We start from the raw sequence: 26,999 nt of genomic DNA on the forward strand, positions 1-26,999 counted from the left end.
ACCTTTGCTAAACCATTAAATTGTACCTCTGACTAGTCTCAACTGAAACTCCTCCCACTCTCGTTTCGTCATCACTAATGGCCGGCTCACCTAACGGCTGACTGTGACGGAACGCAACTTCCGTCTTGGAAGTTTCGCACCTGCTGCTATGAATGAAGGAAGGAAGAGCGGAGGAGAGTTTATCGTTCAGACCGGATGTTTACTGGTTTGTGTGAATGTGAAGTTGCACAGCAACCGTACAGCTGGGTGAATCAGCTCTGTTTACTCATGCTGCGATAAGACGGTGCCATAAACCAGTGGATGAAAGCAAAGGTTAGGGAGCAGAGCCATGCCATTTCAGTCTTAAGCTCCATCTGAACAAGAGGCGAGACGGCTGTGTCACACCGAGGACATGTCCACACCTGGCAGGGACGAGAGACCCTTCATAAGTGGGGTGGTGGAAGGTGAGATAAGTAATCACTCCTGGTACATATTAGACTCCTCGTGGATTTATCGGACGAATAAATCAACATAGATTTACCTCCTGGTACATCTGCTGGTTCTTTATAGTAGGCTGTTATTTATTGTTTGTGGCAAAAATGTGAATTAAAGCTTAAATTTGCTGGATGCAGGATTTTATGGGCGGCCATGGACTATGGAGCAGAGAACAGAGCTCTTTAAAAGGTGAGTGTACTAAAACAAAACTGCTGCTGGGAGGTAGACTTTTCTTACTGAGGGACAGGGCCGCATTTACAAGGTTTGTGGGCGCTGGGCTGGAGCTGTTTGGTCCGCGATACACTAAGGAAAATTTATTTTCCAAATTAAATTACAGCACATTAAAAGCTAGTACTATACATTGGCAGATATGAAGTAACCCAGCCAATAACTTCATGTTGTTTCCAAAGAAATTGACTATACCTTTCATGATTTTCAAATAAAAAAAAAAACAACCTCATATTTGTTGTCTCCTTCAATATTGTGGCACTGGGCTACTGCCCCTGTCCTTTTCCAATGTCTGACCCAGCTAGGGATAATGATGCATTGTTCTATCATATAGCGACATTTAAAACTCCATTTAATGCAAGATTTTGATAATTTTGATAATGATTTTGTGTCACTGAGGCAGCCATGCATACCTCATCATATCTGCAGAACAATCTGTGACTTGATCATGTTTGTTTTCCCCAGGGAGCACAAGTGGGGCCTGAACACCTACCTGTACGCTCCCAAGGACGACTACAAACACCGGATGTATTGGAGAGAATTATACTCTCCTGAGGAGGCAGGTCAGTTTTGTGCATTCATCCGATGTCTGTGCCCAGTACCACTGAGGTGTGGCGGGGTGCAACACAGATACACGCCCTCATAACTAAGGGCAATTTAGAGAAAACTGGTAAAAGTGTGTGGAAACCCCTAAACAAAGCTGTTATTGCAGCAGAATAATTGAATAATATGAAAGATGCACAATTTCTCTTCAAAATGGGAAACGCAAGACAAGGAAAAAGTTTATTAGTGCTCGTCTTTGCAAGTAAGGAAAAGTGTACAAGAAAATGGCTTCTCTCCGAACATTTTTTTTACATTTAAAGTTTTAAATCGTTACACCAAGAGGACAAGATTAAACTTCTCTCACAATGAATACTTCAGGTGGGCTGCTGCCTCAACGCTCAGCTTTGATCTTTGAGAATAAGGTCGTGAAAAACGCCTCATTCCCAGTGTAATGTACAACGGAGGATACGTGATGCTGTGGGCCTGTTCCTCTTTTTCTTGAAAACCTGCCAGCCTTTGACAGTTGGCTGTAAACAGAGCACCAGCTGCAGGACAGTGTTACTAAATGTGTGGCCACATCAACACGGAAATGATTTACCAGCCATCTTCAAGGGTCAGCTGCCGGCCTAATTCAAAGTCCCACTCTGAGTCCTCTTTATCTCCGTGGAGACGGTGTTTAAGCACTAAGCTTGGTACATCTCTGCTTGTTATCAGGGATGTTTCAGGCTAAAGTTTGATGTTTAACCCTCTGAATCTACCATCTAATCTCAGGATAATCCTTCAGGTTTTTACTGCCTCGCCATTCTTACAGAAATGCCTCTTGTTGCCTGATCTCATCTTTGGACGTCGTCAGGAAGTGTGTCGAAGCTAATCTGTGTTGGTAACTGTCGAGACAAATCACGGAACCTGCCTCCGTCTTTTCCCTTCCTCCTAGAGCAACTGGTGGCCCTGATTTCAGCAGCCGAAAAGAATCAGGTCGAGTTCATCTACGCGATCTCCCCGGGTCTGGACATCACCTTCTCCAACCCCAGGGAGGTCGCAGCTCTGAAGAGGAAGCTGGATCAGGTAGGACTCTGGCAGCCGAGGCGCAGGGTGGAGCAGGGCAGAGGAGACCGCTGACTGTATCTAGCTTTATGGTTCCCAGAGGATTTATTTTACGAGTGGGCATAAAACCTTTAGCTGTTGTACCTTTTGAGTTACAGTGCCTAAACTTCCTCCCAGCTCACAGTTTTGTTTTTTTTCTCATTTTGCAACCACAAACATGGAGGATGGAGCTGAAAACAAGTCAGTCATGGAAGAAAACCAAGAAGCTCTAAATGATAGTTTTCAGCTGGAGTTGGAGTTTTCAGCTTTGCCTCCAGCAGGACGACAACCCTGAAGGCAGAGAACTGAGCTGGTTCACATCGAAGGATATTTGTGTTAGAATGGCCCAGTCAAAGTACACAGCAAATCCTTGAGAATATAAAAAAAAAAACAAAAAACGATGGTTGCAGACAGTCTGCACAACCCAACGTATTTGTAATGGAGAAATGAGCAAAAACGTCAGTCTCTAGATGTGTAAAGTTTATAAAGACCAACCTCAAAAAGACTTTCTAACTGACCTACAAAGTACTGAATGAGACAGTGGAGTAGAAAACTAACAGTGAAGGGTGTGAATACTTTTAGAAGGCGGAGTTCTTACTCCTTGTAGAGGTCAGTAAATTCACTGTGTGGTAGTTCCTGGTTTTATGATCCCAACAAGCAGCCAAAGTCGTTCAGATTTAGTGAGTTCATCCTGCTGAGCCAGCGTGTTTGAACCGCTGTCGTGTTTCAGGTGAAGGAGTTCGGCTGCCGGTCCTTCTCGTTGCTCTTTGACGACATCGAGACCGAGATGTGTCCAGCGGACAAGCAGGCCTTCAGCTCCTTCGCCCACGCCCAGGTGGCCATCACCAACGAGGTGTACCAGCACTTGAGAGACGCCAAGACCTTCCTCTTCTGCCCAACAGGTCAGGTTCCTCTAAAACAGCAGATGATGCTAAATTGTGATGTTTTTATCCCCTGCTTCTGACTCGTTTTGGCTCTCCAGACTACTGCGCTGCTTTCTGCAACCCCAGTGTGCCTCAGTCCTCATATCTGCAGACGGTTGGGGAAAAGCTCCTGCCTGGGATCGACGTACTGTGGACTGGTGAGGTTATAGTCGGTTTATTTCCAACGTTTATTAATCAGAGATCGGGTCCATCTATTCCGTTTGTTTTTTTTTTGCTGCTGTTTCTCAGGTCCAAAAGTGGTGTCCAACAAAATCTCAGTTGAATCCATAGAGGAGGTGACGGCGGTCTTGAAGAGGGCACCGGTCATCTGGGACAATATTCATGCCAATGACTATGATCCTCAACGGCTCTTCCTGGGACCGTATAAGGTATTCATCAGCAGAATCATCTCTGCTGCCTGTGTGAGCTCCTTAATGGTCGGCTTTTACTCCATCTTTATAAAGGATCGACCCACTGAGCTGATCCCTAAACTGAGAGGCGTGCTCACAAACCCCAACTGTGAGTTTTATCTAAACTTCGTGGCCATCCACACTTTGGGAACATGGTGTAGATCTTCGGCTGCTGGAGAAGGAAGCGATGTGGGAATGGGTGAGTTCTGCTTTTTTCTTGCCTTGTGTTTGGGTGAGATGTAAGCTACATCTAAAGGTAAACTCCTGGCTTATGGCGCCTTGAAAAATCATCCGCGTTTTCTTCATTAAAACCACTAAGGAGTAGTGAAATTATATTGGAAAAAAAAAACCAAAAACATTTTATGGTCTTCAAGTATGATTGAACAACCTTTTCTTTTAAGGAAGATTGGAAAATCCCAAAATTTTTGAAGCTTTGGACACTAAGGTATTCATAAAATGTTTTGTTTTGGGTTTTTTAAAGAAGCAAGCCTCGCGCTTTCGTTATATTCTCCTACAGGCCACACATGGTACAGAAACAGAGCGAGTCTCGCTGTCTGGGATAAATATCTAACTTTAAAGCTGCTAGTCTGGCAGTTCTCTATGGATCTGTATGTCAGACAGAACAGGTAACAAACAGAAACATGGAAATAAACCCCCACCCCAAAAAAACGTAAACATCCTGCCTATTGAATCTTTTTTTTTAAATAAACATTTATTTAACCAGATAAAAACCAGTTGAGCTCAAGACCTCTTTTGCAAGAATGACCTGGCCAACAAATGCCACGGTGGACAAGTCAATTAGTCAAAAATAGACATTAAAAATACAGGAAAGGTGTGGGGCGTGCTGTGGTGGTGTAGGGGATAGCACAACCCACATTTGGAGGCCTTCAGTCCTCGACGCGGCCGTCGTGGGTTCAATTCCCGGACCCGACCGACATTTACCGCATTTGTCTTTCCCCCTCTCACTCTCCCTTTCCTGTCAGCCTCCTGTCATATAAGGGACACTAGAGCCCACAAAAAGACCCCCTGGTGGGGAGAAAAATAAATAAAATACAGGAAAGGGGAACAATTTGACAATAGTTGCGACAACAGTGACTTAAAAAATATAGGCAATTCAAGATTTGAAACTCACTGGACACTGTTGACAGGACATTGTTGGTGTTTTAAAATTTTGTGGAAAGTGTTCAGTGAAACCCGTTTGGACATTTTTAGTTCAGCTTTCAGGGCGTTCCAAGCAGAGCAGCTAAATGTTTTTTTTTTCCCCCTTTTCTGTTTGCACACAAAAACCATAGAGATACAAAGAGTCCTTGGAGAACAGACAAGTTATGCTTTACGCTCCATTAAAACATGGTAGTGGTACTATAGTCCTTACTACTATAGTCTTTACTACATGCAATGTCTGCAGAAGGAGAGGAAGTAGGATAACTGTGCCCAGGGTGACACTTTTAAGACTGAGACAATGAGAAGACTGGTTACAAAATCCATAACGTTTTAAGAAAGTTCTAAATAGGGAAAAAATCACAAAAATCTGGATTGATCTCTGATCATCATTTGACGGAGGTACATCTGTGTGTCAGTTAAATAACAGAGTGTAGTTTGACCCTGAGAACGACCTCCTCTGTTTCTGCCTCCAGGCTACAGCCCTCAGGAAGCCCTGACTCTGGCCCTCTCAGACTGGCTGCAGGAGTTCATGAGCGCTGATCAGCCGGGAGGTAGAGTACAGCCAGAGTTCACCCCCATTAAGTCAAACTTCGGGGAAACCAGCGAGACAGGAATCCAATCGACTCATGCCTGCAGGTGCTTGCCGGTCGGCTCGCCTCAGAGAAGCGTTGCCGGACGAGGAGCCCATGCAGACGGACGTGGCTGAGAGCCTCTACGTTCCCGGACCAGGGGACAACCCGCTGTACACGGCTGAGCCGCTGACTCTGGACGACCTGAACCTGCTGTCGGACCTCTTCTACCTGCCGTACGAGCACGGGGCCACGGCCAGGAGCATGCTGGAGGAGCTGGACTGGCTCAAAACCCACCGAGAGGCTGCCGCAGCGCAGACGGATGAGGTAGGGCAGAGATTTTTGTAAACACTTCCTGGAGCATCGTAGTTCTCCCTGTGAAATATTCCTTTTTGATTTCAGTGGCGCGGCCGGGCGGGAAAGTTCGACGGCATGTGCGACGCAGTGGTGCAGATGTTCAACCGTCTGTCCAACGCCCCGAACCGCAGCGTTTTGTACGACCTCTACAACTACATCTGCGACATCAAGAGCGGCGTGGGACTGGCTCGAGCCTACGTCAAGACTCTGGGTGGGAAAACGTTTTTCTGCTAGAAGGACAGTTGGAAGTTCAGGATGCATAATGAGAATGATCAAAATTTATAAAGGTTTTACGTCATTAGAAGTTTATTTTATTAATATTTTTTAAAAACCTCACTCGTATATTTTAGATTTTTTTGTTTTTTTAGTGCATTTCAAGTTTTTATTTGTGTTGATTAAAAATACAAAATTTTGTCTCTCTAAAAATGTTTATATTTCTTAAGGCGATTGGGCTGGGCATTTATTGTGTCGTTTGTCATTTATTGTGATGAATCGCGACAAGAATTTAGATTTACCCAATCACGCTTAAAACGTGTCCAAAAGTGTCCATGTTGTCAGGATTGTTAGCTTTACTATTTTATCCTCCGTCTGTTCAATAAGAGTATCAATAAATTTTAAAATACGATTAAATGCAGGTATTGGGTGCAGTTTAGTGACACAAAACCCAATTCTTTGTGACTAGTGTCCCAAAAAGCCGTATTAAAACTGGTAATGTTTTTCAAGAGCAGGATTTGTTTTTGTTTGTTTGTCAACCTGTTATTGCTGTGCCAACTGGTCGCAGCCCTGCAGTTCCATTGACAACAACACACAGCTTATCTGTGGGGTTAAAGGTCAGGGGAGTTTGGAGAGGTACTAAGTGCTGCTGGAAAATCAGCATCTCCGTAAAGCTTGAGCAGAAATGGACTTCATAAAACAAAGTGGACCAACACCAGCTGTGGAAACGTCACACTGGACTTCAAGTCCAGATAAAGTGCAAAATCTTCTTTCATCAAGAAAATTGTTTGCGACCAAATGTTTTCCTTTCACTAAACTTTTCATTGCTTTGCTTGGATACCAAACTGTGAAATGGCAGCCTGCTCTAGCAGTGACTGTTTATGGCTCGCTCTTCAACTTCAGTGTCTTCCTCATAATAAATGTAGGCTGTAACATAAAAAAGCTCTTTTATTTTCATCAACTCAAGACACCGTTATCAAAATTAACCAACATTATAAAAACAGTACATGCTAGCTGCTGTTTATTAAAGAGAAGCGTGTTGTTTATATCGCGCGTTTATTTCCACAGGAGGTCAGGATCAACCCTCCGCTCAGATGCTGACCGACGATCCGGAGCCGTGGGGCTTCAGAGGAGGCCTCTCCGGAGAGTTCCAGGTAACCAAGCCAGGGTAGTGGCTTCTTCCAAAAATAATATTCGGTAATGACTCAATGCCTGCAGGAAATGAAGAAACTGAAGTTGGAGAAGGTCAAAGTTAAAATGTTAAGAGTTTTGAATTTGCAGAGGATGCTTCCAGGACATGGCAACAGGGATCTATTTAAACACCCTCCCATGACGGCGGTCTACTGCATCCGTCCTTACTGCAGCGGCGACAAGGTGAGGTCCGTCACCGAGGCGCCGTTTGGGTTGTATTTGAAATGTGACCTAAGATGAAAACTGTTCCGTTAGGCTGAGGTGCAGAAGATTTTTAAGGAGATGCAGAGAAGAGAGGAACAAAGCCCTAAACTGATCAGTGACCGGTAAGAAAAAGCCCAAAAAATACGTATATTTGTTGTTTTTGTTTCTGGGGAAATGGGACCAAAAAGAGTGGCTACATATTCTCAAACTAGATATAAAATATAGTTCAGTTTAAGATTTGATCATTCCAAAAAACTAGAAAAAACAAATAGCCAACCCAGATATATATTTAATTGGAGTTTTCTACTTTGTTTTCCTAAATCTGTACTTTGAAAGATGTGAATTTGGGACAGAATAATTCCTCTTCCTTTTTTGAAGAAGTGCTCACGTTTGAGAAGATAATAGATGAATTAATAACACTCTTTGCACTTCCCCCCTTAAGGATACTTCCATTCTTCATTTTACCCAGTTTTATTGTTGTTTTTTCTGTTTTAGCTTTTCATTTCTTGACAGTTATTTATCCCCAGGTCTGAAATCATAAAATATCCACACAAAAAAAAAACCAGGAACAAAGCAGCTGGGAGCTGCCAGCTGGCCATCAGTGATGAGTGTTTGTTTTGTAAACACTTCCTCTTGTCGTAATGTGCTCTGCTGGCCGCCCGCAGCCTGTCCTCGGGGGACGTGGCCCCCACTCCACAGTGCGCTCTTGTTGTGGAGGATGACATCGGGGTCTGTGGATACGCGCTGGCGCTCACCGATGCCAAACAAGCTGCAGGCACAGAGCAGGTGGTCCAAACTTCAGATCCCAGCTTTAGTTTCTACGACAGTTGGTGGAAATAAGCAAAGTGTGACTTGACCGAATGTTGCGTTGTGGTTCCAGAGGCCAGGAAGTGACACCTTGTTAAGGGATTACCCCTCCATGTTTGTGGTCCAAGTGATGCCTCGGGTCACTGATCCGTCCCCGGTCAGGCGTATGGTCACTCAGCTGCTGTCCTCCATCAGGAGCAGCGGTAAGTCGCCCTGACTCAAAGCTCTGAGTGCTGGTCAGTAAATCACAATCTTTTTGGGTCTAAAGGTTTTTACCCCCAGGAGAACCTGCCCTGCTCCGTTGCTGCAGCTTTACTTTACATCAGTCGTGATCAGAGTTGGGTAGTAAATAGTTGCGTTCTTTCTGAAAAAAAAAAAAAAAGTACTTGTAGGAGTATTATTACTCTGTACTTTTTACTTTTACTTGAGTAATTTTAGTATGACGTATTGCTACTCTTACCCTTCCCATTAGTTAAAACAAGCTAATGGAGAATAAGCTTGTTTTAACTTTAAAAGTCACCAGATATACACCTGCTGTTTTTGTTAAAGTTTTATATTGAGTAAAACCTTTTTGGAAAAAATTTGCTTTTTGATTTTTATTTTGGTCCTTAAAACTAGAATTTCCACTTAACATTGTATTCTGGTTTATTTTAGGTCTTTTTTCTATATTAAGTTATTGATGTTTTGATCAGTTACTCAGTACTTGAGTAGTCTTTTTCACCAAATACTTCTTTACTCTTACTTGGGTAATTTCTTGGATGGGTGCTTTTTACTTTTACTACAGTAAAGGCATGCTGTAGTTCTGATCCTGATCATCTTCACCTTACTTTTTAAAACTAGACCTGCCTGAATGTGTACTCCTGAATTGAAAGTTGTTTTTTTTTATTATTAATATTTACCCTTGGTGCATTTGATCAAAGATAGACTCTTATTGACTCTCTGTTTAACCTTCAGGCTCCAGAGGAGTTTTCTGCGAGCTGAGGCAGAGCGACCGGAGGATGCTCGACTTTTACTCTAAACTCGGCTCCTTCAAGCACGTTCCCGTGGACAAGAGTCTGCCTCAGGATGCCGTCGTCATGGCAACAAAGTTCCAGTAACGCGAAAGCATTTAGGATGTTGGCAAACTACGCTCATCGGTTCGAATCAAGTCTTTCGCCTTGTCTTTAACATTTTGCCAACGTCTTCTCTGTAAGGATATTTTTTCAATAAACTGGAAACGTCCACGGTGAATCGCTGGCGTTTCTAAGTTTAGAGGGACATTTATCAAGGCGACACATTCTCACACACACACACACACACACACCAAGACAATTAAACAAAGAATGCATTTTATGTCATTTAGACAATACAATGGGAATATATTAAGAATGAATCTTTGATTAAATAGCTTTTTTATTAAATCTGTTCTCTCGCTTTAGAAGCATAAAAAAGTTTAACTTTGGACAAGGAAATAAAGATGAACAAAGATCAGCAACAACAAACGTCCTGCCTCATTAAGTAACCGTGCGTCATGGTGCCAGAATGTCTGCTCCACACATGAAGGGATCACTAAACAACACGACAAAGTTCAATGTTTCTCTGCAGTAAAACACAAACAGGACTGGATTTAAGATTAAGGACACTTATTTTTTTTTATAGTTTTTTATCTCTGTTTGTTGAACCCTGAGTGATCAGCTGAGAGACGCTGCACAGAGACGCTGCACAGAGACGTGCTTTTACTGCGTCTGAATATGAAAACCCTGTTTTAAAAAGAAAAAAAAAAAGCTACACTGCTGTAGATATTTCGAGTAAACAAATATCTTATAGTATAAATTGCTTACAATGTTTGATTTAAAGGCAAATTCATACACAAACACAGAGAATGTAGTGTAAAAAAATAAAATTCCTGTCTAAAGCTTGTATAGTCATTCTAAGTAGAAATGCTGCACCAACAAATTATTTAGTTGAGCCGTTTGTTCAGTGTGGAGTGACTATACTTAACATTTGACATTTAAAAAAAAAAAAAAAAAAAGAATCTGCATGTCTGAGATTACTATGGATTACTTTCAATCCACACAGGATGGTAATGAAACACACAGGCTCAAACAGGTTCTGGACGAGGCTTTGTGCAAACCGAAGAACACCATAGCAACAGTAAAGTCTGGTGGCGGCAGCAGCATGCTATGTGGCCATGTTGTTGCATTGCACACAACAGCAGAAGACTGCCACCTAATTCTGCATCTACAACCAAATGGTTGAAACTTGGACATGGGTTGGGTTCCAACAGGAAACGAATCTACGCAAACATCAGAACACGGTTTAGAGTGAAAGGAGACGACATGGAGCTTCTGGAATGGTTCTGACCTCGACCCAATCAAGTGTATAATCTGTGCAAAGAAATCAAACAAGTTGAGTGAACTACGGTTCGCATCCAGCATTAAACGCCCCAATTTTCTGACGTTTCTGCCCAAGATAAAGTGTATGTAAACTTCTGATAAGAACTACACATGGCCATAAAAAGCAGCGAAACGATAAATTTGTGAAATGACTGACAATGGAATGATAACTCTAAGCCTTACTTGGTGTGGAGAATGTCATGACTCTGGTAAATATCAAACCTTTCAAAAGAACAAATCTCTGCTCATGAGGTTTATTTTTTTTAAAGTAGCATATTTAAGTTGAGCGTTTCGACTTGGAAACCCTTGGTATAAATCCAGTTTGATGGTAAAAGCTAAAGATATAAAACAAAATGAAGAAACACCGAAAGCCATCTCTTTAAATGTGCACTGATATGAAGCAGATACGCCTGTGGTAATAAATTAGATTTGTTTTTTTCTTAAACATTAAATCCTCCACAGTGAAGAGGACCGTTGTGCTTGTCATGATCAGCAATGAAGAATGCCATCATCAGAAAATATTTAGCACCTTATGAAAAGGGAAAAAACATTTTGCCTCACTAGCAAACCATTCCCCATGGTTTAAATACTAGAAAACTGGCCTATATAATATATATAAATATATATATAAATATATATATAAATATATATATAAATATATATATAAATATATATATAAATATATATATAAATATATATATAAATTATGGTTTTAGAAGCACTTTACTTTCTACCCTTTAATTATAGATTCAACTCCAATCGGGTCTCTTCTCAAAATTTAAAACATGTAGCAGCACTGAGGTGATGTAGGTTTGACTCTAGTGTTTGATGACGGGAGACATCAGCAGATGTCCATTTTTCACAATTGTTCTGCTGACCTTTCACCTGTGCTTTCAGAAAATGCTTTACCCTCGTTGTTATCCCGATGCTCTCTAGCGATCTGCCATCATCATAACAATGCGATATGAAACGTTCACCCTGCCACATTTCAAATGAACTCCAGCCCTTCATACTTCACATCTCCCATCTTGGTCTCGGGCATCAGCAGCCGTCCGTCCACTGTAAAAGCAATGATGTACGTGGCGATCCGGCCGGCGTCCTCCTCCGACTTCAGAGCCAGGATGACCTGGTCGTCGGTGTCGGGGACGAATTTGAACGAGGAGAAGCCGTGGGTGGGGTTAAAAGGTCCGACGCGCTGCGTGGTCACATGCCTGAAGTCCGCGGGGCAGGACAGGAGGAGGTTGGTGGCTCGACGCTCGTCGGCCGCCTCCTCGTAGTGCTCGTGGCTGGCACGGCGAGGCAGGAAGAACCACCGCTGGAGGCGCTCGCTCCAAGCTGCCGATTCATGGATGAGGTAGCCTGCAAAGAGCAAGAGGATTTAATTTACACTTTTTTTTTCCCCACCAGGGGGTCTTTTTGTGGGCTCTAGTGTCCCATATATGACAGTAGGCTGACAGGAAAGGGGGAAGACATGCAGCCGGGTCCGGGAATCGAACCCGCGACGGCCGTGTCGAGGACTCAAGGCCTCCAATTGTGGGTCGCGCTATCCCCTACGCCACCGCAGCACGCCCAGGATTCATTTACACTTTAACCCCACTGAGGGTGCTGGCCCAACTGTCCACGTTATATGTTGAGCGGGACGATCGTTTCCAGTCACAAAGCTGAATTGACTTGATTCAGAACCTTAAGACAGCAACATTTCAGTCATTATGTTGAATGCAGCGGGACAAATCCTTTTTCTATGAATACATTTTTTTTTTCATTTTGTGTCAGATGAAGTGAACGGAAGCATCCAAAAAAAAAACCAAACTTTATACATTCTGTTTTCTGCAATAAACATTTTTAATAAAATGTTTCTTTTACACAGAAATTGGCAGGTGGTCTAGCAGCTTTGATCTGAAAGTTGTTCCTAATGTTTTACAGCTTTGATCCTGGTGACCCCCTGGCCAGCATGCTTCAAATGTTTTCCTGCTGCGCCACACCTAAATCCAATGAATGGACCGTTGTTAAGCTTCTACCAAGCTCGACGAGGAGGAACTGACCTCTTTATTTCAACCAGACGTACTAAAGTAGTAAAACGTAAAACGCAGGAAAAAAACATGAATCCTGACAAGAACTTCTGTTCGTAAATGTAGATAGTGCTTCATCGAAGCGGTATGATTTAAACTGGTGCTCCACAAGGCTCAGGTTTAGGTCCCACACTTTTTAGTCTTTAAGCGCAACCATAGGATGGTATCGACTGCAGACATGCACCTGGTGGTTTGATCCCCGCAGCTCTCCGCAGGGCGGCGTAATACGGCATCCAGTTTTCATGCTCCACGCCGCCTTTATAGTCGATCACTTTCACCCACTCGGGGTTGTTGTTGACGAATTCCCCGGACGTCGTCGTCCACTCTTTCCCCAGACCTCCGACGTACAGGTGCTCGTCCTTCACCGCCAGCCACTCCGCCTTGAATCCTGCACAGGAAATGAAAGCATTAACTAGAATCGCAAACAACTCCTTGGAAAAGTACTCCTCGCTCTTATTCAACTTATTGCTTCAAGAACAGACTTGAATGTACTGCTTTGGGGCTTTGTGTGACAGACCAACTCAAACTAAAGAACCAAAGTCAAAAGCGAGGAAGACGATGCTCGATGTTTCAAGTTTTCAATAGACAATGTTCTGTAGTGTTTTGTGGATTTGCAGTCAGCTTCCTGTACTCTGGTACCTCTAAATAAAACATCCAAATGGCTATATGTATACAGAAACTAAAACATCACCCTGTGTGGGAGCTTGAAGCTACTGTGGTGGGCAACAGGGGGAGTTGACCCGATGCCACCGTTATGAATGAAAACTTATGGAAGTCCAATAACAGCAGTGTTTGTTTGTAAGCTTAAAAATGTATTCCTCACCACTGACTGCATTTGCTGTTCCACAGGCCGTCTTAATATCCAACATTACCAAACCTGAGTCACACCAGCACAGCGATCACAGACAACTCTTTTGACCACCAACACCTGGCTGACCCTAATCAAATGTTCCCACCGTACATACAATCATTTACAAACAAAAAAAATAACACATAATAATGTGAGGGAGCTTTTCTTTGACAGAGATCAAGCAGGGCTCAGAGTTAAAGGGATGAAGGGTGGAGCTAAATACATGACAATCCTGAAAAACAAATCTGTTAGAAGATCTAAAAGACTTGAGAGTAGCTCAGAGGTTTGCCTTCCAATAGGACAACAAACCTAAACAGTGGAACAGTTTAGATTGAGGCACATTCGTGTGTACAATAGTCCATAAAAGGTTCAGGAGGTATGAATACAGGAAGGTGCGAAAGTTCTCGACTAAACGTTCAGTTTTTGTTTTTCTTAAAAGGAATTGTCATCAATCTTTGGCGTTCCTTAGCTTCGGCACTGACCTTTAGACACGGAGCCGTCGCCATCAGGAAGTATCACCCAGGGAATGGCTCTGCTCCCCTCAATCCTGTACACCACACCTGTGCGGTCATCCACACTGTAAAGGTGACCGTTGAAGGCCACCAGCTCCGACAGCTCCATACCTGCAGGCACGGCGTTGCACCACATATTGATATGAACATGCACATCCGCGTGTCGAAGCAGGATTTTAGCCACGTACCTCGTCCTTTCTCAGCCAGACTGCTCTCCAAGGTGACTGTGTCTGCATCCCACTCCACCTCCAGTCTGTCCGCGCTCTCTGAAACGGTCACATAGCCTCTTTTCATGTAGCTAAACCACGTCTGACCCTTGGAGCTTTGGGACGCCGTGTCCAGGTCGGCAATCACTCCTATACGGTAGCGAATGCCGTGCGGTGTCCTCTCTGGTGGACTCAACGGGTATGTGTCATTGTAGGGCCTTTTTCTCTTTAGACACCAAGAGAGTCTTTGTGATCTCACATCCTCCTCTCTGCGAGTGCCTCTGGCTGGCGCGTTTGTGTTCCCTACGGTCCGGTGCAGGTACAGCATGAGCACTAAGGCCAGCAGGGCGGTCACCATTATTGCTCTCCATCTGGGATGGAAGCGCAGGTCGGAGGCAGTGGCCTGTGTCATGGACGACAAGGCCAGGGGGAGGCCTCGAACCGCGAAACCGAAGGAGTTCATGGAAGTGTCAGGTTCATCCCTGGAGCCAGCTGTGGGTTGGAGATGAACGCTTCCACCGCCTGCAGAAGAAGAACAAGGAGGGACATCAGCAGGCTTACACAAAATGCAAAAAACCTAGTTGAAAAGTTTGAGGTTTTTCAAGTATGAGTCTGCTTTCATAGCAGCTGGAGAAGAATAGCCACTGGTAGGAGGGCAAGCTGCTAAAATGGGCTCTTGTTCCTATTGTTCCTATTGTTCCTTGTTCACAACAGGGCTTTGTTGGGCTGAGCAGACCGCATACCGAACAGGAACAGAACTCCACGAACGTACCAAACCATCAGAAACAGAACCAGCACACCCTCACCCTGCTGTCTGCCTTAATTTATCAACATGTTGAACTGCTGTCAAGATTATACACTTGTCACGTGTTTTGATCCATTTTATAATTTTTCACACTAATCTGTAGTACAAAATTCTCCCCCCTTGACTCTCTGATTTAACTTTATTGTTTCTCCTGACAAGTACTTTAAGACAACTTAAAAAGTTTAGCAGACTTTTATTCTCAACAAACTGTTTCTTCTCCGTCAGAAACTTCGATAAATAGGTAAAGAGACGTGGAACCTGCTGAAATAAGAGATCTGTTATTGTTTAGGGCCAAGGTGACCCTTCATGCTACTCTAAACAAGGACAAGTAGTAGAGCAAATCTCTGCCCAGCCATTTCGAATCTTTTAAACAAGATTTGACTATTTAAATATATGCACTCTAAGCAGAATATTACTTCTAAAACAACTTAAAATTGTTAAAATAAGTGTACTTATTTATATTTACTTACTAAATTCTACAAGATTTAAAAAAAAAATATTTGCCAAGAAGTCATTTGGGTGGAACAGATCATCTTGTGTCACATAATTTCCCCCGGTGCATCCGCTGCTTCTCTCTGAACGTGTTCACGCTTGTCGATTCTTTAAACTGAACACGCAAGGCTTGACAGAACAAAAAAAAAAAAAAATAGCTTTTTGTCGTTGCTGAATACATAACCCATACTTTCCACCTCCCTGCGCAACAGGCCAAAGCTCGACATTGTTGTACGGCGTATAAAGAATTAAACTATTCACCCTTCCTTCGCCTCTTCTCCCCTGAACAGGCTGCTACTATCACGTTGTTCTGCTCTGCACACATCTCTCAGGGAAACTCGCTCGTTCAGCCCTCGTATTCGCATGAATAATTGATTTCAGCAGGTCTCTTTCTTTACCCTCTTGTAGATCATCTCAAGTTTCACAGCCAAAGCTAACTTGGATTTCGTAGTAATGAATTAAGAACTGTATTTGAATTGTTAATAAGAGAAATCTGGGGGTGGTGCTGTGGTGGAGCAGGGGAAAAGCACGACCCACGTACTGAGGCCTTGGTACTCGTGGTGGTGGTCGCAGGTTCGATTCCCAGCCTGGTGACGTTTGCCGCAAGTCTTCCCTCTGTCGTTACCCACTTTCCTGTCAAACTACTTCCACATAAAGGCCACTAGAGCCAACAAAACCTTTTAAAAATTAATAAATAAATAAGAGAAATCTGCCAAAAATAAGAGAAAGGCTACAGCATACAGCTTAAAGACAAATTTGATGTGAAATTGATTTTTTCCAAAAAATGCAGTAAAAGTTGCACTTTAAATCTTCTCAAATTTATTTTCAGGGTCATGAAAAATAATAGTAGGCTCTTTCTCAGGAAGCAAATGCAACATGGCAAGCCCCAACAATGCTACAGAAAAGGAAAGTGATGAGACTGAAATAGCAGTATTTCAAGAAGCACAACAAAATGGCAAAATCTTGCCTTTTCTGTAAACTGCTTTTCTGTTTGATGTTTATATTCTTTTTTATATATTGGAATATTGGAAAGCATTTTCTTTCCAATATTTCTGTACTATGAACAAAGAAAAATAATGTATATTTTTTTTCATTGTTTGGTTTTGTCATTGCATTTTGAACGGCAAAAGTTCTGTGCTCTAGAATAATCGAGATTGAAGATGATACAAATAAAAAAATGCCTTTTTAAAGAAGAGATAGTCATACACTTAAATAATTTTGAAGTATTTCTTGAATGTTTTGTTAACTAATTACATACAGGGGATTTTCAAAAACCTAAATATCGTTCATATTCAAGTGTGGCGTAAGTATAGTGTCAACTGCGGTTTTAACTCCTTTACGCCGGTGGGACGTTATGTTACGTAACGGGGCAGAAAGTCACGTCATCCAAGCTTTCTCAACAGTTAATTTCGCAAATCAACTGTGCTGCGAACTATGTTAGACTATTTCAACTGTCAGTCGGGTTTTTATCTTCATTATTTCCCTTGTTTGTCGTGTGTAAATGATGAGAGAATTAATTGGAACAACTCCACTTTAAGCTAGAGTCTGAGGTTACAAAAGCCGGTTAAATGTTCATAGAGTTTGGCAGTACATGCTGAATTAGCCTGAATTAGCTGAATTAAACTCCTCAAACAGTAAGCCGGAAAAATGTTCGAACATGTCCAAGTGTTTCACACGGACGGAAAGTTATGTCATACAGCGGACATCACCTCCAGACGTTTTATTAGCCGCACAGCTAACATCAGCTAGCAACAGAACATTGTAAACGTTAACATTTCGCCCCGACTCACCAAGGAGAGTTTACTCGACCCATGTCCCCATATTTGCCCCAGCAGCTCACCTGATGTGGAGGCTTCTCACGACGCCCTGTTGGACGGTGACAGTCTCCTCCTACACCGGAGGAACTGCTGGGACTCCCTACAGTAAGAGAAAGGGCACCTCACGGCTCTTAAACGTCATAAACAAAACATGGTGTCCATAGGGTTTCTACGCAGCCACATTGATAAATTATATACAAAAACAGCTTACAGACACTTAAAAGTCATTCTTGTCAAAATATTAAAAAATGTAGTTTTTTATTTTAGTATTTAAAGTACAAATTAAATCAATAAATTCAGAAAATCTCAATTGAGATCACTTTTTTTATTACAGGGACAATATAATGTCAATATAATTAATAATATAATTTTTAACGTGATACAGTAGATTATTTAGAAAAGCGTCAACGTTGTTAAAGATGTATTGCTGCTATGTTTTGTTTGTACTCAAGATAATTATTTATTGTTATATTCCCAGTCAGAAATATAGCATATAACATATATAGGCTATATGTCTGCACAAATAGAAAGCAAAGTTATAAACATTGCTGGTATAAAGCATTTATTACGTTTGAAGGTGGCACACATCATACGACACAATTTTAATTTGTAAAGATGTTTTTGTAATGTTTGCATAAGCAAAACACGGAAATGCATTGTTTTAAATGAATTGTTAGACTAATTGCTAAGTTTCGATCAAACATGGCTTCCATGCGCATAAAACATCTAAAAAGTTGAAGGAATACAGTATTTATTTTTCTGCTTCTGATGTTTTCCTCCACAATGCACAATGCGACTATGTTCCACCCATAGCTAGGTGGATGGTTAGAAAGAACAGGGTTATCAACAGATTGTAAATAGCACAGTAACAAATCTGAAACTACCACCTACAATGACCTCATTTTGTCTGACATTGTTCCCAGACAAATCAAACGCACAGTAATATTTAAAGTAGTTTGGTAAATAACCGTTTCATTAGATTTGTTTTAAGATGTCTGACATTATCAATTACAAGTAAAAAAAAACTGATGGAATGACCACTGAACTCAAACACTGAAAGTCTCTCGAAAAAAGGACAGACACATCATCCACAATGCAACGATCCTTAGTCAACCAATTACAAACCAACTATTCTTTGGGTCACAGTTCAGCTGGATTAAAAGGTAATGAGCACTCTGAAATTATTATGAAATGATGAGTCATTGAATTCACAAATAGAAACAACTGACCACATGTTATCTTAAATATAAATATTTATTGTATTCTACAATAATGATAAGCAGAACATGGTGTAAATATTGTTAAACAATGTGCAAGGCTACAATATGCAGTGCAAATCAAAGTGTCACTGTTACAGTTTAATTTTAATATCAGTTTCAAAACCTCATGTTTTGTAGAATCAAAATTCTGCAATTATATATCAGGATCAGGAAAAGCTATGGGCCATCATCATGTGTCGCGTCAGGACTCCCCCGGGTCAGATCTCAGCGTGGAGCCGGAGGTTCAGGGAAAACGCTACCTTCATGTTGAATGATACGCGATTCTTTTTACTGAAGATTGTCAAAGGAAAAACAAAAATAAAAACAGCAATAATCAGTCAGACTTGCCCAGTCGGAAATAAGTCAAAAGTAAAAGTCCACTCAAAAATATTTAATGTGCAGTGGTGTCATGCTTCTTCACAACAACAACAACATTCACAGTAGTCCAGCATTCTGTTTGCAGCCGAGCCTGAGACGTGGATTCTGCCACGATGCAGTGAAGCGAAGGTGTTCCAAACATCCAAAGCTTAGTTAGGACTTCGTGACGACGAACATTTGTAAATAATGTAAACTAAACCATCAGAACAACTGACGTCACCTGGATTGATCTCAAAATAACAAAAAAAAATAAATAAAAAAAATGAACATTTACCACAGTGAAACCCTGAAGAAATGCCTATTTTCTCATTGTGGGTGAAGTGGGACTGATCAGAGGTCTGTTGAACACTTCAGCTCTTCCCCATCATCTTCAGGAGGAGCTACAGAGAAATGAAAGCATTAAAGTAAAGAGTTACAGCTTTGACGTTACAAGCAAAAGTTACAAGCTATAAAGCTAACATGTTCAGATTTCTCAACAGGTTGAACCATAGATGATGAAAGAAGTTTGTCATGAAATATATTTAAATTGTGTTACAATATAAAGTACAGTTTAAATGTTTTTTTTTAATAATTCCTTAAAGTGCTGTTTATCAATAGTTTTCTGGTCTTTTTAAGGTCTTTTCTTTCTGACAAAATTTGATATCTTTCAAAAGGGTTTAAGATTTTTCACATATTGTTAGGTTACAACTACAAATTGTATTTTATTGAGCGTTTATATTATTAGTTCAAAGTCATTTTGATGATGTAAAAAAAAAAAAAAAAAAAAAGGACAATCCTGAAAAAAATGATTAGTGGCAACAAAAGTCTGTGGTGAAAATTCACTTAACATTCAGTCAAAGCATGAGGTCAAAAGATAATTGTCTGCTAGAAAGGCCTAGTCAAAGCCCAGTCGTAAATGAAATTGAGATCTGTGTCACTGTTGTTTTATTGACAATGGTCTCAAAGGATCAGGATGACATTTCTTTTTTTCCAGTTCTGAAACGCAACTGTGGATTCAGCTATCTTCCTTTTTTCACAACAGGAGAGGGTAAAGAAATAAAAAGGCTACTCATGGTCAGACCCAGCTGAGCACTGATGAATCCACCGTATTGACAAAATCCAACGTAACAGAAAGTGAGGGGAGCGTGTACCTTGGTCAGGTGATAGTCTCCATCTACCAGCTGCTCAATGATACTAAAATGGTCTGTGTTCGCCACATCCTCCATGGTCACAGTCAGTCCTGCTGCTTCCAGAGTCTTAAAGACACACAAAAGTAAGAGAAGTTAGTGACAAGAGCAATTAAGTCTGGTTTAATTTCAGAGTGGCAGCTTGGTATTTTCAAAACAGAATGAGGTAGAAATACGTTTCTGATCGTGCATGAAAAACACAAATTGTGTTTGTTCCAATTGACGAGCTGCTCCCGCGTCATTCACAGCGGTACTCATTCTCGGCTGTGGCCACTAACTTTGTAGTATTCCTCTGACTGCTTGCGAAACTCCGGCGAGTCGTTCTGGGCGACAGCCACAACGATCTGACAGCCTGACGAGGATCGTTTGAGCTGAGGGACCAGCTGGCTAGGGCTGTTTCTCACCGCCACCTCCCTGCAGACACAAAGGAATGAGGCTCCGACTGGCACCAGCTCGGCGCAGTTACAGCGACGCCAACAATGACATTTACCACCAGATGCTCTCCACGACCCAGTCAGTACCATTTAAAGGAGAATCGGGACATGAAAATCCCAGCAGGAGTTCAAAACGTCTAAAATCAGATCTGTGTTTTCTGTTTTTAAGACTTAAACCCTTCCAGCATCTACAGTAAAGTCATTGATTAACTGGGATTAACCACTTTTTTTTTTTTTTTTTTGGTTTATTTTCCATTTAATCTCCCTCTGTTGATTCAGAACTGTAGAATCAAGGAATCGATTAAGCAGAACCAGCCAGTCGACTGAAAGGTCTCAAAAAGCAACCAATCGTGTCCAGATCTAAGCTTATGACTGATTATCCGAATTAAGCCTGAGTAACTGGAAGGCCATACACATTTTAATTAGCTAATTCAACAATCTGAAACTCTTATCTGATCATTGCTTATCTTCATAAACTTTAAACTCACTCAGAATGCATTGACTCAATCCGAAATCCATAGATTAAAACTATACAAAGAGGTGAAAGTTATCAATAATTACATATCTGTTTCAAATGGCCATTGATCTATGATTCCCCTAGCAGGCAAATATGGATTTTAAGCTTTTGAAAACCTTTTCTGACTAATAGATAGGCCTGACAAAACAGCACATTTTTTGCTGAACGATAAATGGTCCCCGAAATTATTGCGGTGAACTTCAAATGTTGTTTTCAATGCAATGTATTGATAACGGCATAACAACGGACGTTCACCCTCGAACGTCTGTTGATAAAGTTATATAAAGTTTTATACAAACTTTAATTTTATACAGACCCATCCACTGTGGAAGCGGAAGACATTTCAAGTATCCAAGATGAAAAAAAAAAAATCAACCCAAAACAAATAAAAACCATATGCAACTGAAACCGTTAATAAAGTGGATTATGAAGTCGCCATAAATAAAAGTTGTTCTTCAAAAAATATTGATCATAGCAAAGAAATGATCAAGCTCATTTTAATTAATGGTATAATTAGTTGATTATTGTGACAGGCTTCCCAATAAACAAAAGGCTTTATGACAAATAAAAAAGTAGATTTTTAGGAATAAATGTTTCCTCTTACCAACAGACTGAAATCTTTTTCCATAAGATACATTAGAATATATTTCAATTATCTGCCTACTTATCTGCAAACATCAATCTCTGTCAGCGGTTTCAAAGTTAGCAGTGTGCAACAAGGATTTTGTGATTGTAGAAAAGTTTATTTTTTCCCCCCAATGTTTGAGCACTCCAGGAAATCAGAACAGACCAGCACAGGGAACCTACTCTGTCATCTTCAGAGGCTCGTTGACGTACGTGGACAGGATGGGCAGCAGGTCGTATATGCCGCTCACAAGGAAAGCACCTTGGAGGAAAATTAGAGCGACAGTGAACAAATAAAAATCAACCGGACATTTCTGAGCCTATCTTTCTGAAGGCACCAGTAAGCCCAGCCTGATCCTCTGCGACTTGCCTTTGATGTCTGGTGTGGCGCCGTACTGGGACCAGTCGGTGGAGAGCACCATGGCGGCCAGGTGAGCCCCTGCAGAGTGGCCACACAGGTACAGACCGCTGAATAAGGAACCACATAGAGATTATTTAAACACACTGGAGTTGATTCTAGTGAAAATAACCATGGTGAACGTCCTTCAAACCTTACTATTAACATATCTTTTTTTTTTTTTTACCTGATATGAGAGTACTGCTGAATGACAGAAACAACGCTCCTGCGAACCTGGGACACCATCAGATCCATGTTACCTTAAAGGGAAGCGCAGCACACAGCTGACATTTCCAGTCTATCTCCTCAGATTATCTTTTTATCTGCAGATCAGAAATGACTCTACCTTTGGGGGCAATGTCGTAGCCAACGGCAACCACAACCACGTCCTTATCAACGAGTGGGACAGCCATAAATCCAGACTCCTCTTTGCTGCAAAGACTTCTCTTTTTAACTTGATGTCTTAATTTACATTGGAAAATAAAGCATTGGGTAAGAAGCGGTACCTGAGAAACTGCCAGTAGCCTCCGTGGATGTAAATAACAAGGTTGACGTCTGAGAGAGAAAACATGCAGCCGGTTACTAGTTATCCGGGAGTAGATTCGGGACATCCGAAACATAGCTCCATACCCAAAGAGGCGGTCTTGGGGATGTACACGTCCAGTTTCTCTCCATCTCCCTCTCCGTACGGAACATTGATTAAAGTTTGAGCCAGACCGCGGGCTCGCTCTGTGCCTGGGGAGAAAACGTGATTCAAAAATTGAAAAGCAAAAGAAAAGGATGGAAAATCCATCTTTTAATCAAACGTTTACAATCAACATGGGAAATATGTAAAACATGAATAATTCTAAATGGTTTGTATTTATTACATTTTTAACAAACGACATGATATGACCACATTTGGTGAACATGTTGCTACAGTGTTTGGCTGCACAAGTGACAGAGAAGTACCTTATTATTAGCCTGCACTGCTAACAGTAGTTATCCTGGTCATTGAACACATTATTGGACATATTCCACCAGGTTTTAAACTTCAGACTGGTTATGGTCGGACGAGGTCACTCCTTCAGAGGGAACACCATAAATAGGGTCCAGCAAATTTGTCCTGAATACCACTGAAGGAAACCCAAGCGCTACAGCTGAGCACCATGGCACTAAAGAGACAATGTATCCATCATGGACTGACAAGAACTTGTAGGAAAACTGGAAAGAGAGAGTTGTGGGTTTTTCTTTTAAACCCGTCAACTTGATTTAGGCTTCAAGAAAACTACCTTGGAGTGTAGCATCTCCTTGTAAATGAATGCACCAATCTTTAGAGCTGTGCTTTACTTACTGTGACAGGCTGGAAAAAAAAAATCCGTGCAATGAAATTTTATAATTTGGCGGACAAGTCTTTTCCTCATGCTCTGTCCTGAGAATCTTACTACGTTAGAGCTTCCATAAAAACACATTTTAAATCTCTACAAATAAAACAAAAGATAATATAATGTTGTCATATTTTAATGGTGCGATTCTTAGTAATATATAAATTAGCATGTATGTAGCATATGTGTGTGGTAAACATTTAAATCCAACTGTGGATATACAATTACTGTTAATTCCAAACTATGTGATTTATGAACAACAAAAACCTAGACATGTTTTTAGCTTAGCTAGCATGTTTTAACCAAATAAAATCACATTCATTGCCTAAAAAAATCCCACACACACAGCTTCAAACTTCCAAAGTCATTCATAACTATCCGACGGGGCTTTCAGATTTACGGATACACAACATTGAGCACAACACCGGTGCTCCGAAATGACGCCGCCCCCCCGTCGATCTGCCAGATTAAAAACAAAGTTACCGTGTCGCCGGTAAACAAACAAACCTTCCTTCAGAGCCTTGACGTGGGCCTTGATCACGTCGTCTGCCGCCATCCTGTGAGACCACCTGCTGGGTGAGTACTGCTTCTCAAGCTCCTATCGACAGAAAAACACTCCTGTGAGCCGCTCCGCCGCCACGCGAGCTGACACACCACCAAGCAGGGAGGAATACTTATGCAACAAAGAGCGCCCTCTGCTGACGACACGGCCGAACTGCATGTATCAATTTTTATGAGATTGTTTAATAATAATAATAATAATAATAATAATAATAATAATAATAATAATAATAATAATAATAATAATAATAATAATAATAATAATAAAATACAGAGATAAAAATGTTGCCGTATTTGTTTATTCTTTGTTCTTTTTGTTTGCAGAGTGGAATGGGTCTGTATTGTTAAAATGCTCCGTCTGATAAAGTTTATAAATTATTATCAAAGTTAATTAACTTTTTCTCTAATCACAGAAACCTCATTTGCAGGTTCCTTTATTTCTGCTACTAAGTGAGCTATAATCATTTCTACAATCCTATCATTGAAGGGAGGCAATAAAGTTGTTTTGTCTCTGTCTTACTCACTGAATTAAATCAGCAGAATGATTGAATCTAAAGGGAGTGGTGCTTGAAGAAAATTATTTTCTTTGTGATAGGAGTTACCTCAGAGGAAACTTGCTTTCATAATTTCTTTGCACCAAAAAAGTTTCACAGGACAGACTATTGCTGCAACTAAAACTGCACCCAAATCAACCACTTATCAAACCATCACAAACTTCAACAGGAAGCTTCGACGCACCTCAGAAAGTCCAACAACTGGACTAAGGAGAAGTTATTTTCTTTAATGAAGCCCCTCTTCAGATTGTTTGGGACATTTTGAAAATATGGCAGTCCATAGAAGGAAAAAAAAATTATAAGTCCAGTTTCATGTGAAGCAAATACTTTGTCCCTCGATCTAGGTACAGTTTGTTCATTAACAATGTTTTTTCAGTATGACGGAGCTCCATGTCACAAAGCAACAGTGAAAAATAAGTGACTCAGGGTTCAAATATTGAACTTTTGGTTTCTTGACCAAATACTTTTTTTTTTTTTTATTGAAACCCAACATACCAACATAAATGACAAAGTGTGTAAAAAAATTTGTTTTTTTGTTTTGTTTTTACAGTATTTAACATTTCTAAGCCACATTCTGGTTCCTTTGTTTCTGGCTTAAAGTTATGACTTTGCAGTACTGTTTATCAGAAACACAATTCCTGTTAGATTCAAGACTTTTGGCCCTGTCTTTTGTTGGAACATTTCAAAATGTTTATGTAAACTTTTCTCTTTTTTCCCCCCAAGGGTTTCTGGAAGATTTTGAGCCGTTTTAGTTGCTTGTCCCTCATTTTCTAGTCATTGAACATTACCTAAGTGCAGGTTATTCAGTTATTTGTTTTGGTAAGCCATTTATCTTCAAGCTACACGTCACTCTAGCAGAAAAGCTGTTAAACTTAAAGGATGAATTTTGTGTTAACACATAACAGAATAACATAACAAAACGTAACAGAAAACTCAGCAAAGAGACAACTGTAACTCAGAACTTCAGGCATTTTTTACCAGCAATCTGTCACATTTTAATCAATTTGTTTCTAATTTATTTTAAAAAAAATGACACCAGTAATATATGGCATGGATCAAATTTTTTTGTTTAGCTCCAACAAGGTAATTCTCAACCAACTAAAATAATCCATTCTCATTTAGTGAGAAGAATTCAGACTTTTTAATGTCTTAAAAATTATTTAAAATATTGTATGTATGTATGTATGTATGTATGTATGTATGTATGTATGTATGTATGTATGTATGTATGTATGTATGTATGTATGTATGTATGTATGTATGTATGTATGTATGTATGTATGTATGTATGTATGTATTTATTTATTTACTTGTAGAGATGTATTCATTTATTTATATTCCTCTTTAAAAATATTTTCTTGCTTTTTTTGGGATAAAAATGATTGCGTCTGTTTACCGTTTTTCACTTTACAAGATATATACTTTGAACTCTACAGAGTCACATGGCTGTGCAATCTGAATACTTTGCACAACCTATAAAACAACTGAGCAAAGTCACTGGTCTGATCACTGGGAATCTTCGCTCAACGGTTATCGAAGCTGATGAATTTAAAATGACTATGTTACAATCATAAAACTTTCTCTTTGTGTTGTTAATCAAATGAGAATGAAAACCTTATTTGTTTCTTTAAAAAAAAACCCTCCTCTAAACAGTCAAATCACACATAGTGATCTCGACTCCTCCAGCTTCACATTATGTTCTATCTCCCGTCAGCAACCAAAGCGCAAACAGATAAAGTGAAAACTCTTACGTCTTTCTTCATTTCCATCCAATGCATCGTTTACTTAGACAGAATACCTCGGATTGCTGCGAAGGAATAAATGTGACCACCATCTGCTGAAGATTTGATCTTTAGACTGCAGAGTCTCGCTGTGTAAACACATTGTTCACGGCAGAATCAGCTCCGCAACACACTTTGCTTAGTGTTTTATCTGGTTGGATTTTGGACAACAGGGGAAGGGAAAAAGAAAGAGGAACAGACGATTGTGGCAGTTTCTGCTCTCTTCTCAACTTGCAGCTGCATTTCAGGAACTGAGAATGTAATGTAATCTAATATCCAACAATTGAGAGAGGCCAACTAGCCTAACAGTGTTGTTGCATGCACAGGGAGAACATGACAAATCCATTCAGAAAGCCCCCAGGCTGCGATTTGAACCCATGGCCTTCTTGCTACAAGGCAGCTGTGCAAGCCCTTGTACATGATATGTCGTTTATATAGATTTTCTACAAAGCCTTAAATTATGAGAACAGATATAATGTCACCCTCTACTGTTGCATTGTTTGTGTCCTATTTTAGCTGCTATGCCTTTTTCAGATATTTCTGTTATAGACACTAAGTTTCTCTTTTAAGTGATTTTTCTTTGTAAGGGTTACTGTGAGTTGCTGTAAAGGGATTAGATTAACACGCTAAAATCCATTCATCTATCTGAGAATAGCAGCGACAGCAGTCATAAGA

General features: G+C 40.7%; 3 protein-coding genes across 8 annotated transcripts; 1 reads left to right on the plus strand and 2 right to left on the minus strand.

Moving 5' to 3' along the window:
* The first annotated feature begins 78 nt into the window (after positions 1-78).
* ogal (O-GlcNAcase like) lies at positions 79-9,637 on the plus strand. Its single transcript, XM_044114260.1, has 17 exons — positions 79-443; positions 612-663; positions 1,168-1,265; positions 2,180-2,310; positions 3,059-3,230; positions 3,311-3,409; positions 3,501-3,640; positions 3,716-3,860; positions 5,296-5,373; positions 5,459-5,718; positions 5,794-5,959; positions 7,030-7,115; positions 7,243-7,335; positions 7,408-7,478; positions 8,022-8,142; positions 8,237-8,366; positions 9,118-9,637. Exons 1-17 carry the CDS (start codon positions 392-394, stop codon positions 9,258-9,260), a joined length of 2,037 nt encoding a protein of 678 aa, XP_043970195.1. The 5' UTR covers positions 79-391; the 3' UTR covers positions 9,261-9,637.
* Positions 6,892-17,440, minus strand: cant1b (calcium activated nucleotidase 1b). 4 transcript variants are annotated; one of them, XM_044114261.1, is made up of 6 exons: positions 17,313-17,440; positions 14,158-14,697; positions 13,940-14,080; positions 12,792-12,995; positions 11,552-11,897; positions 6,892-8,527 (listed from the first exon to the last, which is right to left on the minus strand). In XM_044114261.1, the coding sequence occupies exons 2-6, from the start codon at positions 14,636-14,638 to the stop codon at positions 8,476-8,478; spliced, it is 1,224 nt and encodes a 407-aa protein (XP_043970196.1). In that variant the 5' UTR covers positions 14,639-14,697; positions 17,313-17,440; the 3' UTR covers positions 6,892-8,475. The 4 variants fall into 4 exon arrangements, with proteins under 4 accessions (XP_043970196.1, XP_043970197.1, XP_043970199.1 ...); XM_044114262.1 differs by having other exon boundaries at positions 17,263-17,440; XM_044114264.1 differs by having other exon boundaries at positions 7,085-7,173; positions 17,313-17,439.
* Positions 17,441-18,524: 1,084 nt separating this feature from the next.
* Positions 18,525-26,680, minus strand: afmid (arylformamidase). Of its 3 annotated transcripts, XR_006370394.1 has the most exons (12): positions 26,295-26,661; positions 23,936-24,026; positions 22,695-22,799; positions 22,571-22,619; positions 22,411-22,496; positions 22,252-22,324; positions 22,038-22,135; positions 21,851-21,929; positions 20,371-20,506; positions 20,057-20,161; positions 19,201-19,306; positions 18,525-18,839 (listed from the first exon to the last, which is right to left on the minus strand). XR_006370394.1 is itself a non-coding variant. In XM_044114265.1 (11 exons), exons 1-11 carry the CDS (start codon positions 26,319-26,321, stop codon positions 19,277-19,279), a joined length of 879 nt encoding a protein of 292 aa, XP_043970200.1. In that variant the 5' UTR covers positions 26,322-26,661; the 3' UTR covers positions 18,525-19,276. The 3 variants fall into 3 exon arrangements, 1 of the variants encoding a protein (XP_043970200.1); XM_044114265.1 differs by having other exon boundaries at positions 18,525-19,306; XR_006370395.1 differs by lacking the exon at positions 18,525-18,839 and having other exon boundaries at positions 20,269-20,506; positions 26,295-26,680.
* Positions 26,681-26,999: the final 319 nt, after the last annotated feature.

This window comes from Gambusia affinis, linkage group LG04 (genome assembly GCF_019740435.1).
Source record: "Gambusia affinis linkage group LG04, SWU_Gaff_1.0, whole genome shotgun sequence".
In the NCBI taxonomy this organism is placed as follows: domain Eukaryota; kingdom Metazoa; phylum Chordata; class Actinopteri; order Cyprinodontiformes; family Poeciliidae; genus Gambusia; species Gambusia affinis.

Coding starts and splice junctions, on each gene's coding strand:
- ogal (XM_044114260.1), top strand. CDS start 392: ATGTCCACACCTGGCAGGGACGAGAGACCCTTCATAAGTGGGGTGGTG. Junction 3,861..5,295: donor AGGAAGCGATGTGGGAATGG/GTGAGTTCTGCT, acceptor TTCTGCCTCCAG/GCTACAGCCCTCAGGAAGCC. Junction 5,960..7,029: donor AGCCTACGTCAAGACTCTGG/GTGGGAAAACGT, acceptor TTATTTCCACAG/GAGGTCAGGATCAACCCTCC.
- cant1b (XM_044114261.1), bottom strand. CDS start 14,638: ATGAACTCCTTCGGTTTCGCGGTTCGAGGCCTCCCCCTGGCCTTGTCG. Junction 14,081..14,157: donor TCTGGCTGAGAAAGGACGAG/GTACGTGGCTAA, acceptor CCGTGCCTGCAG/GTATGGAGCTGTCGGAGCTG. Junction 8,528..11,551: donor ACCAAGATGGGAGATGTGAA/GTATGAAGGGCT, acceptor TTTTTTTTTCAG/AAAGAACGCAACTATTTACT.
- afmid (XM_044114265.1), bottom strand. CDS start 26,321: ATGCATTGGATGGAAATGAAGAAAGAC. Junction 22,136..22,251: donor CAGCAGTACTCTCATATCAG/GTAAAAAAAAAA, acceptor TTCCTTATTCAG/CGGTCTGTACCTGTGTGGCC. Junction 19,307..20,056: donor GAGACTATCACCTGACCAAG/GTACACGCTCCC, acceptor ATTTCTCTGTAG/CTCCTCCTGAAGATGATGGG.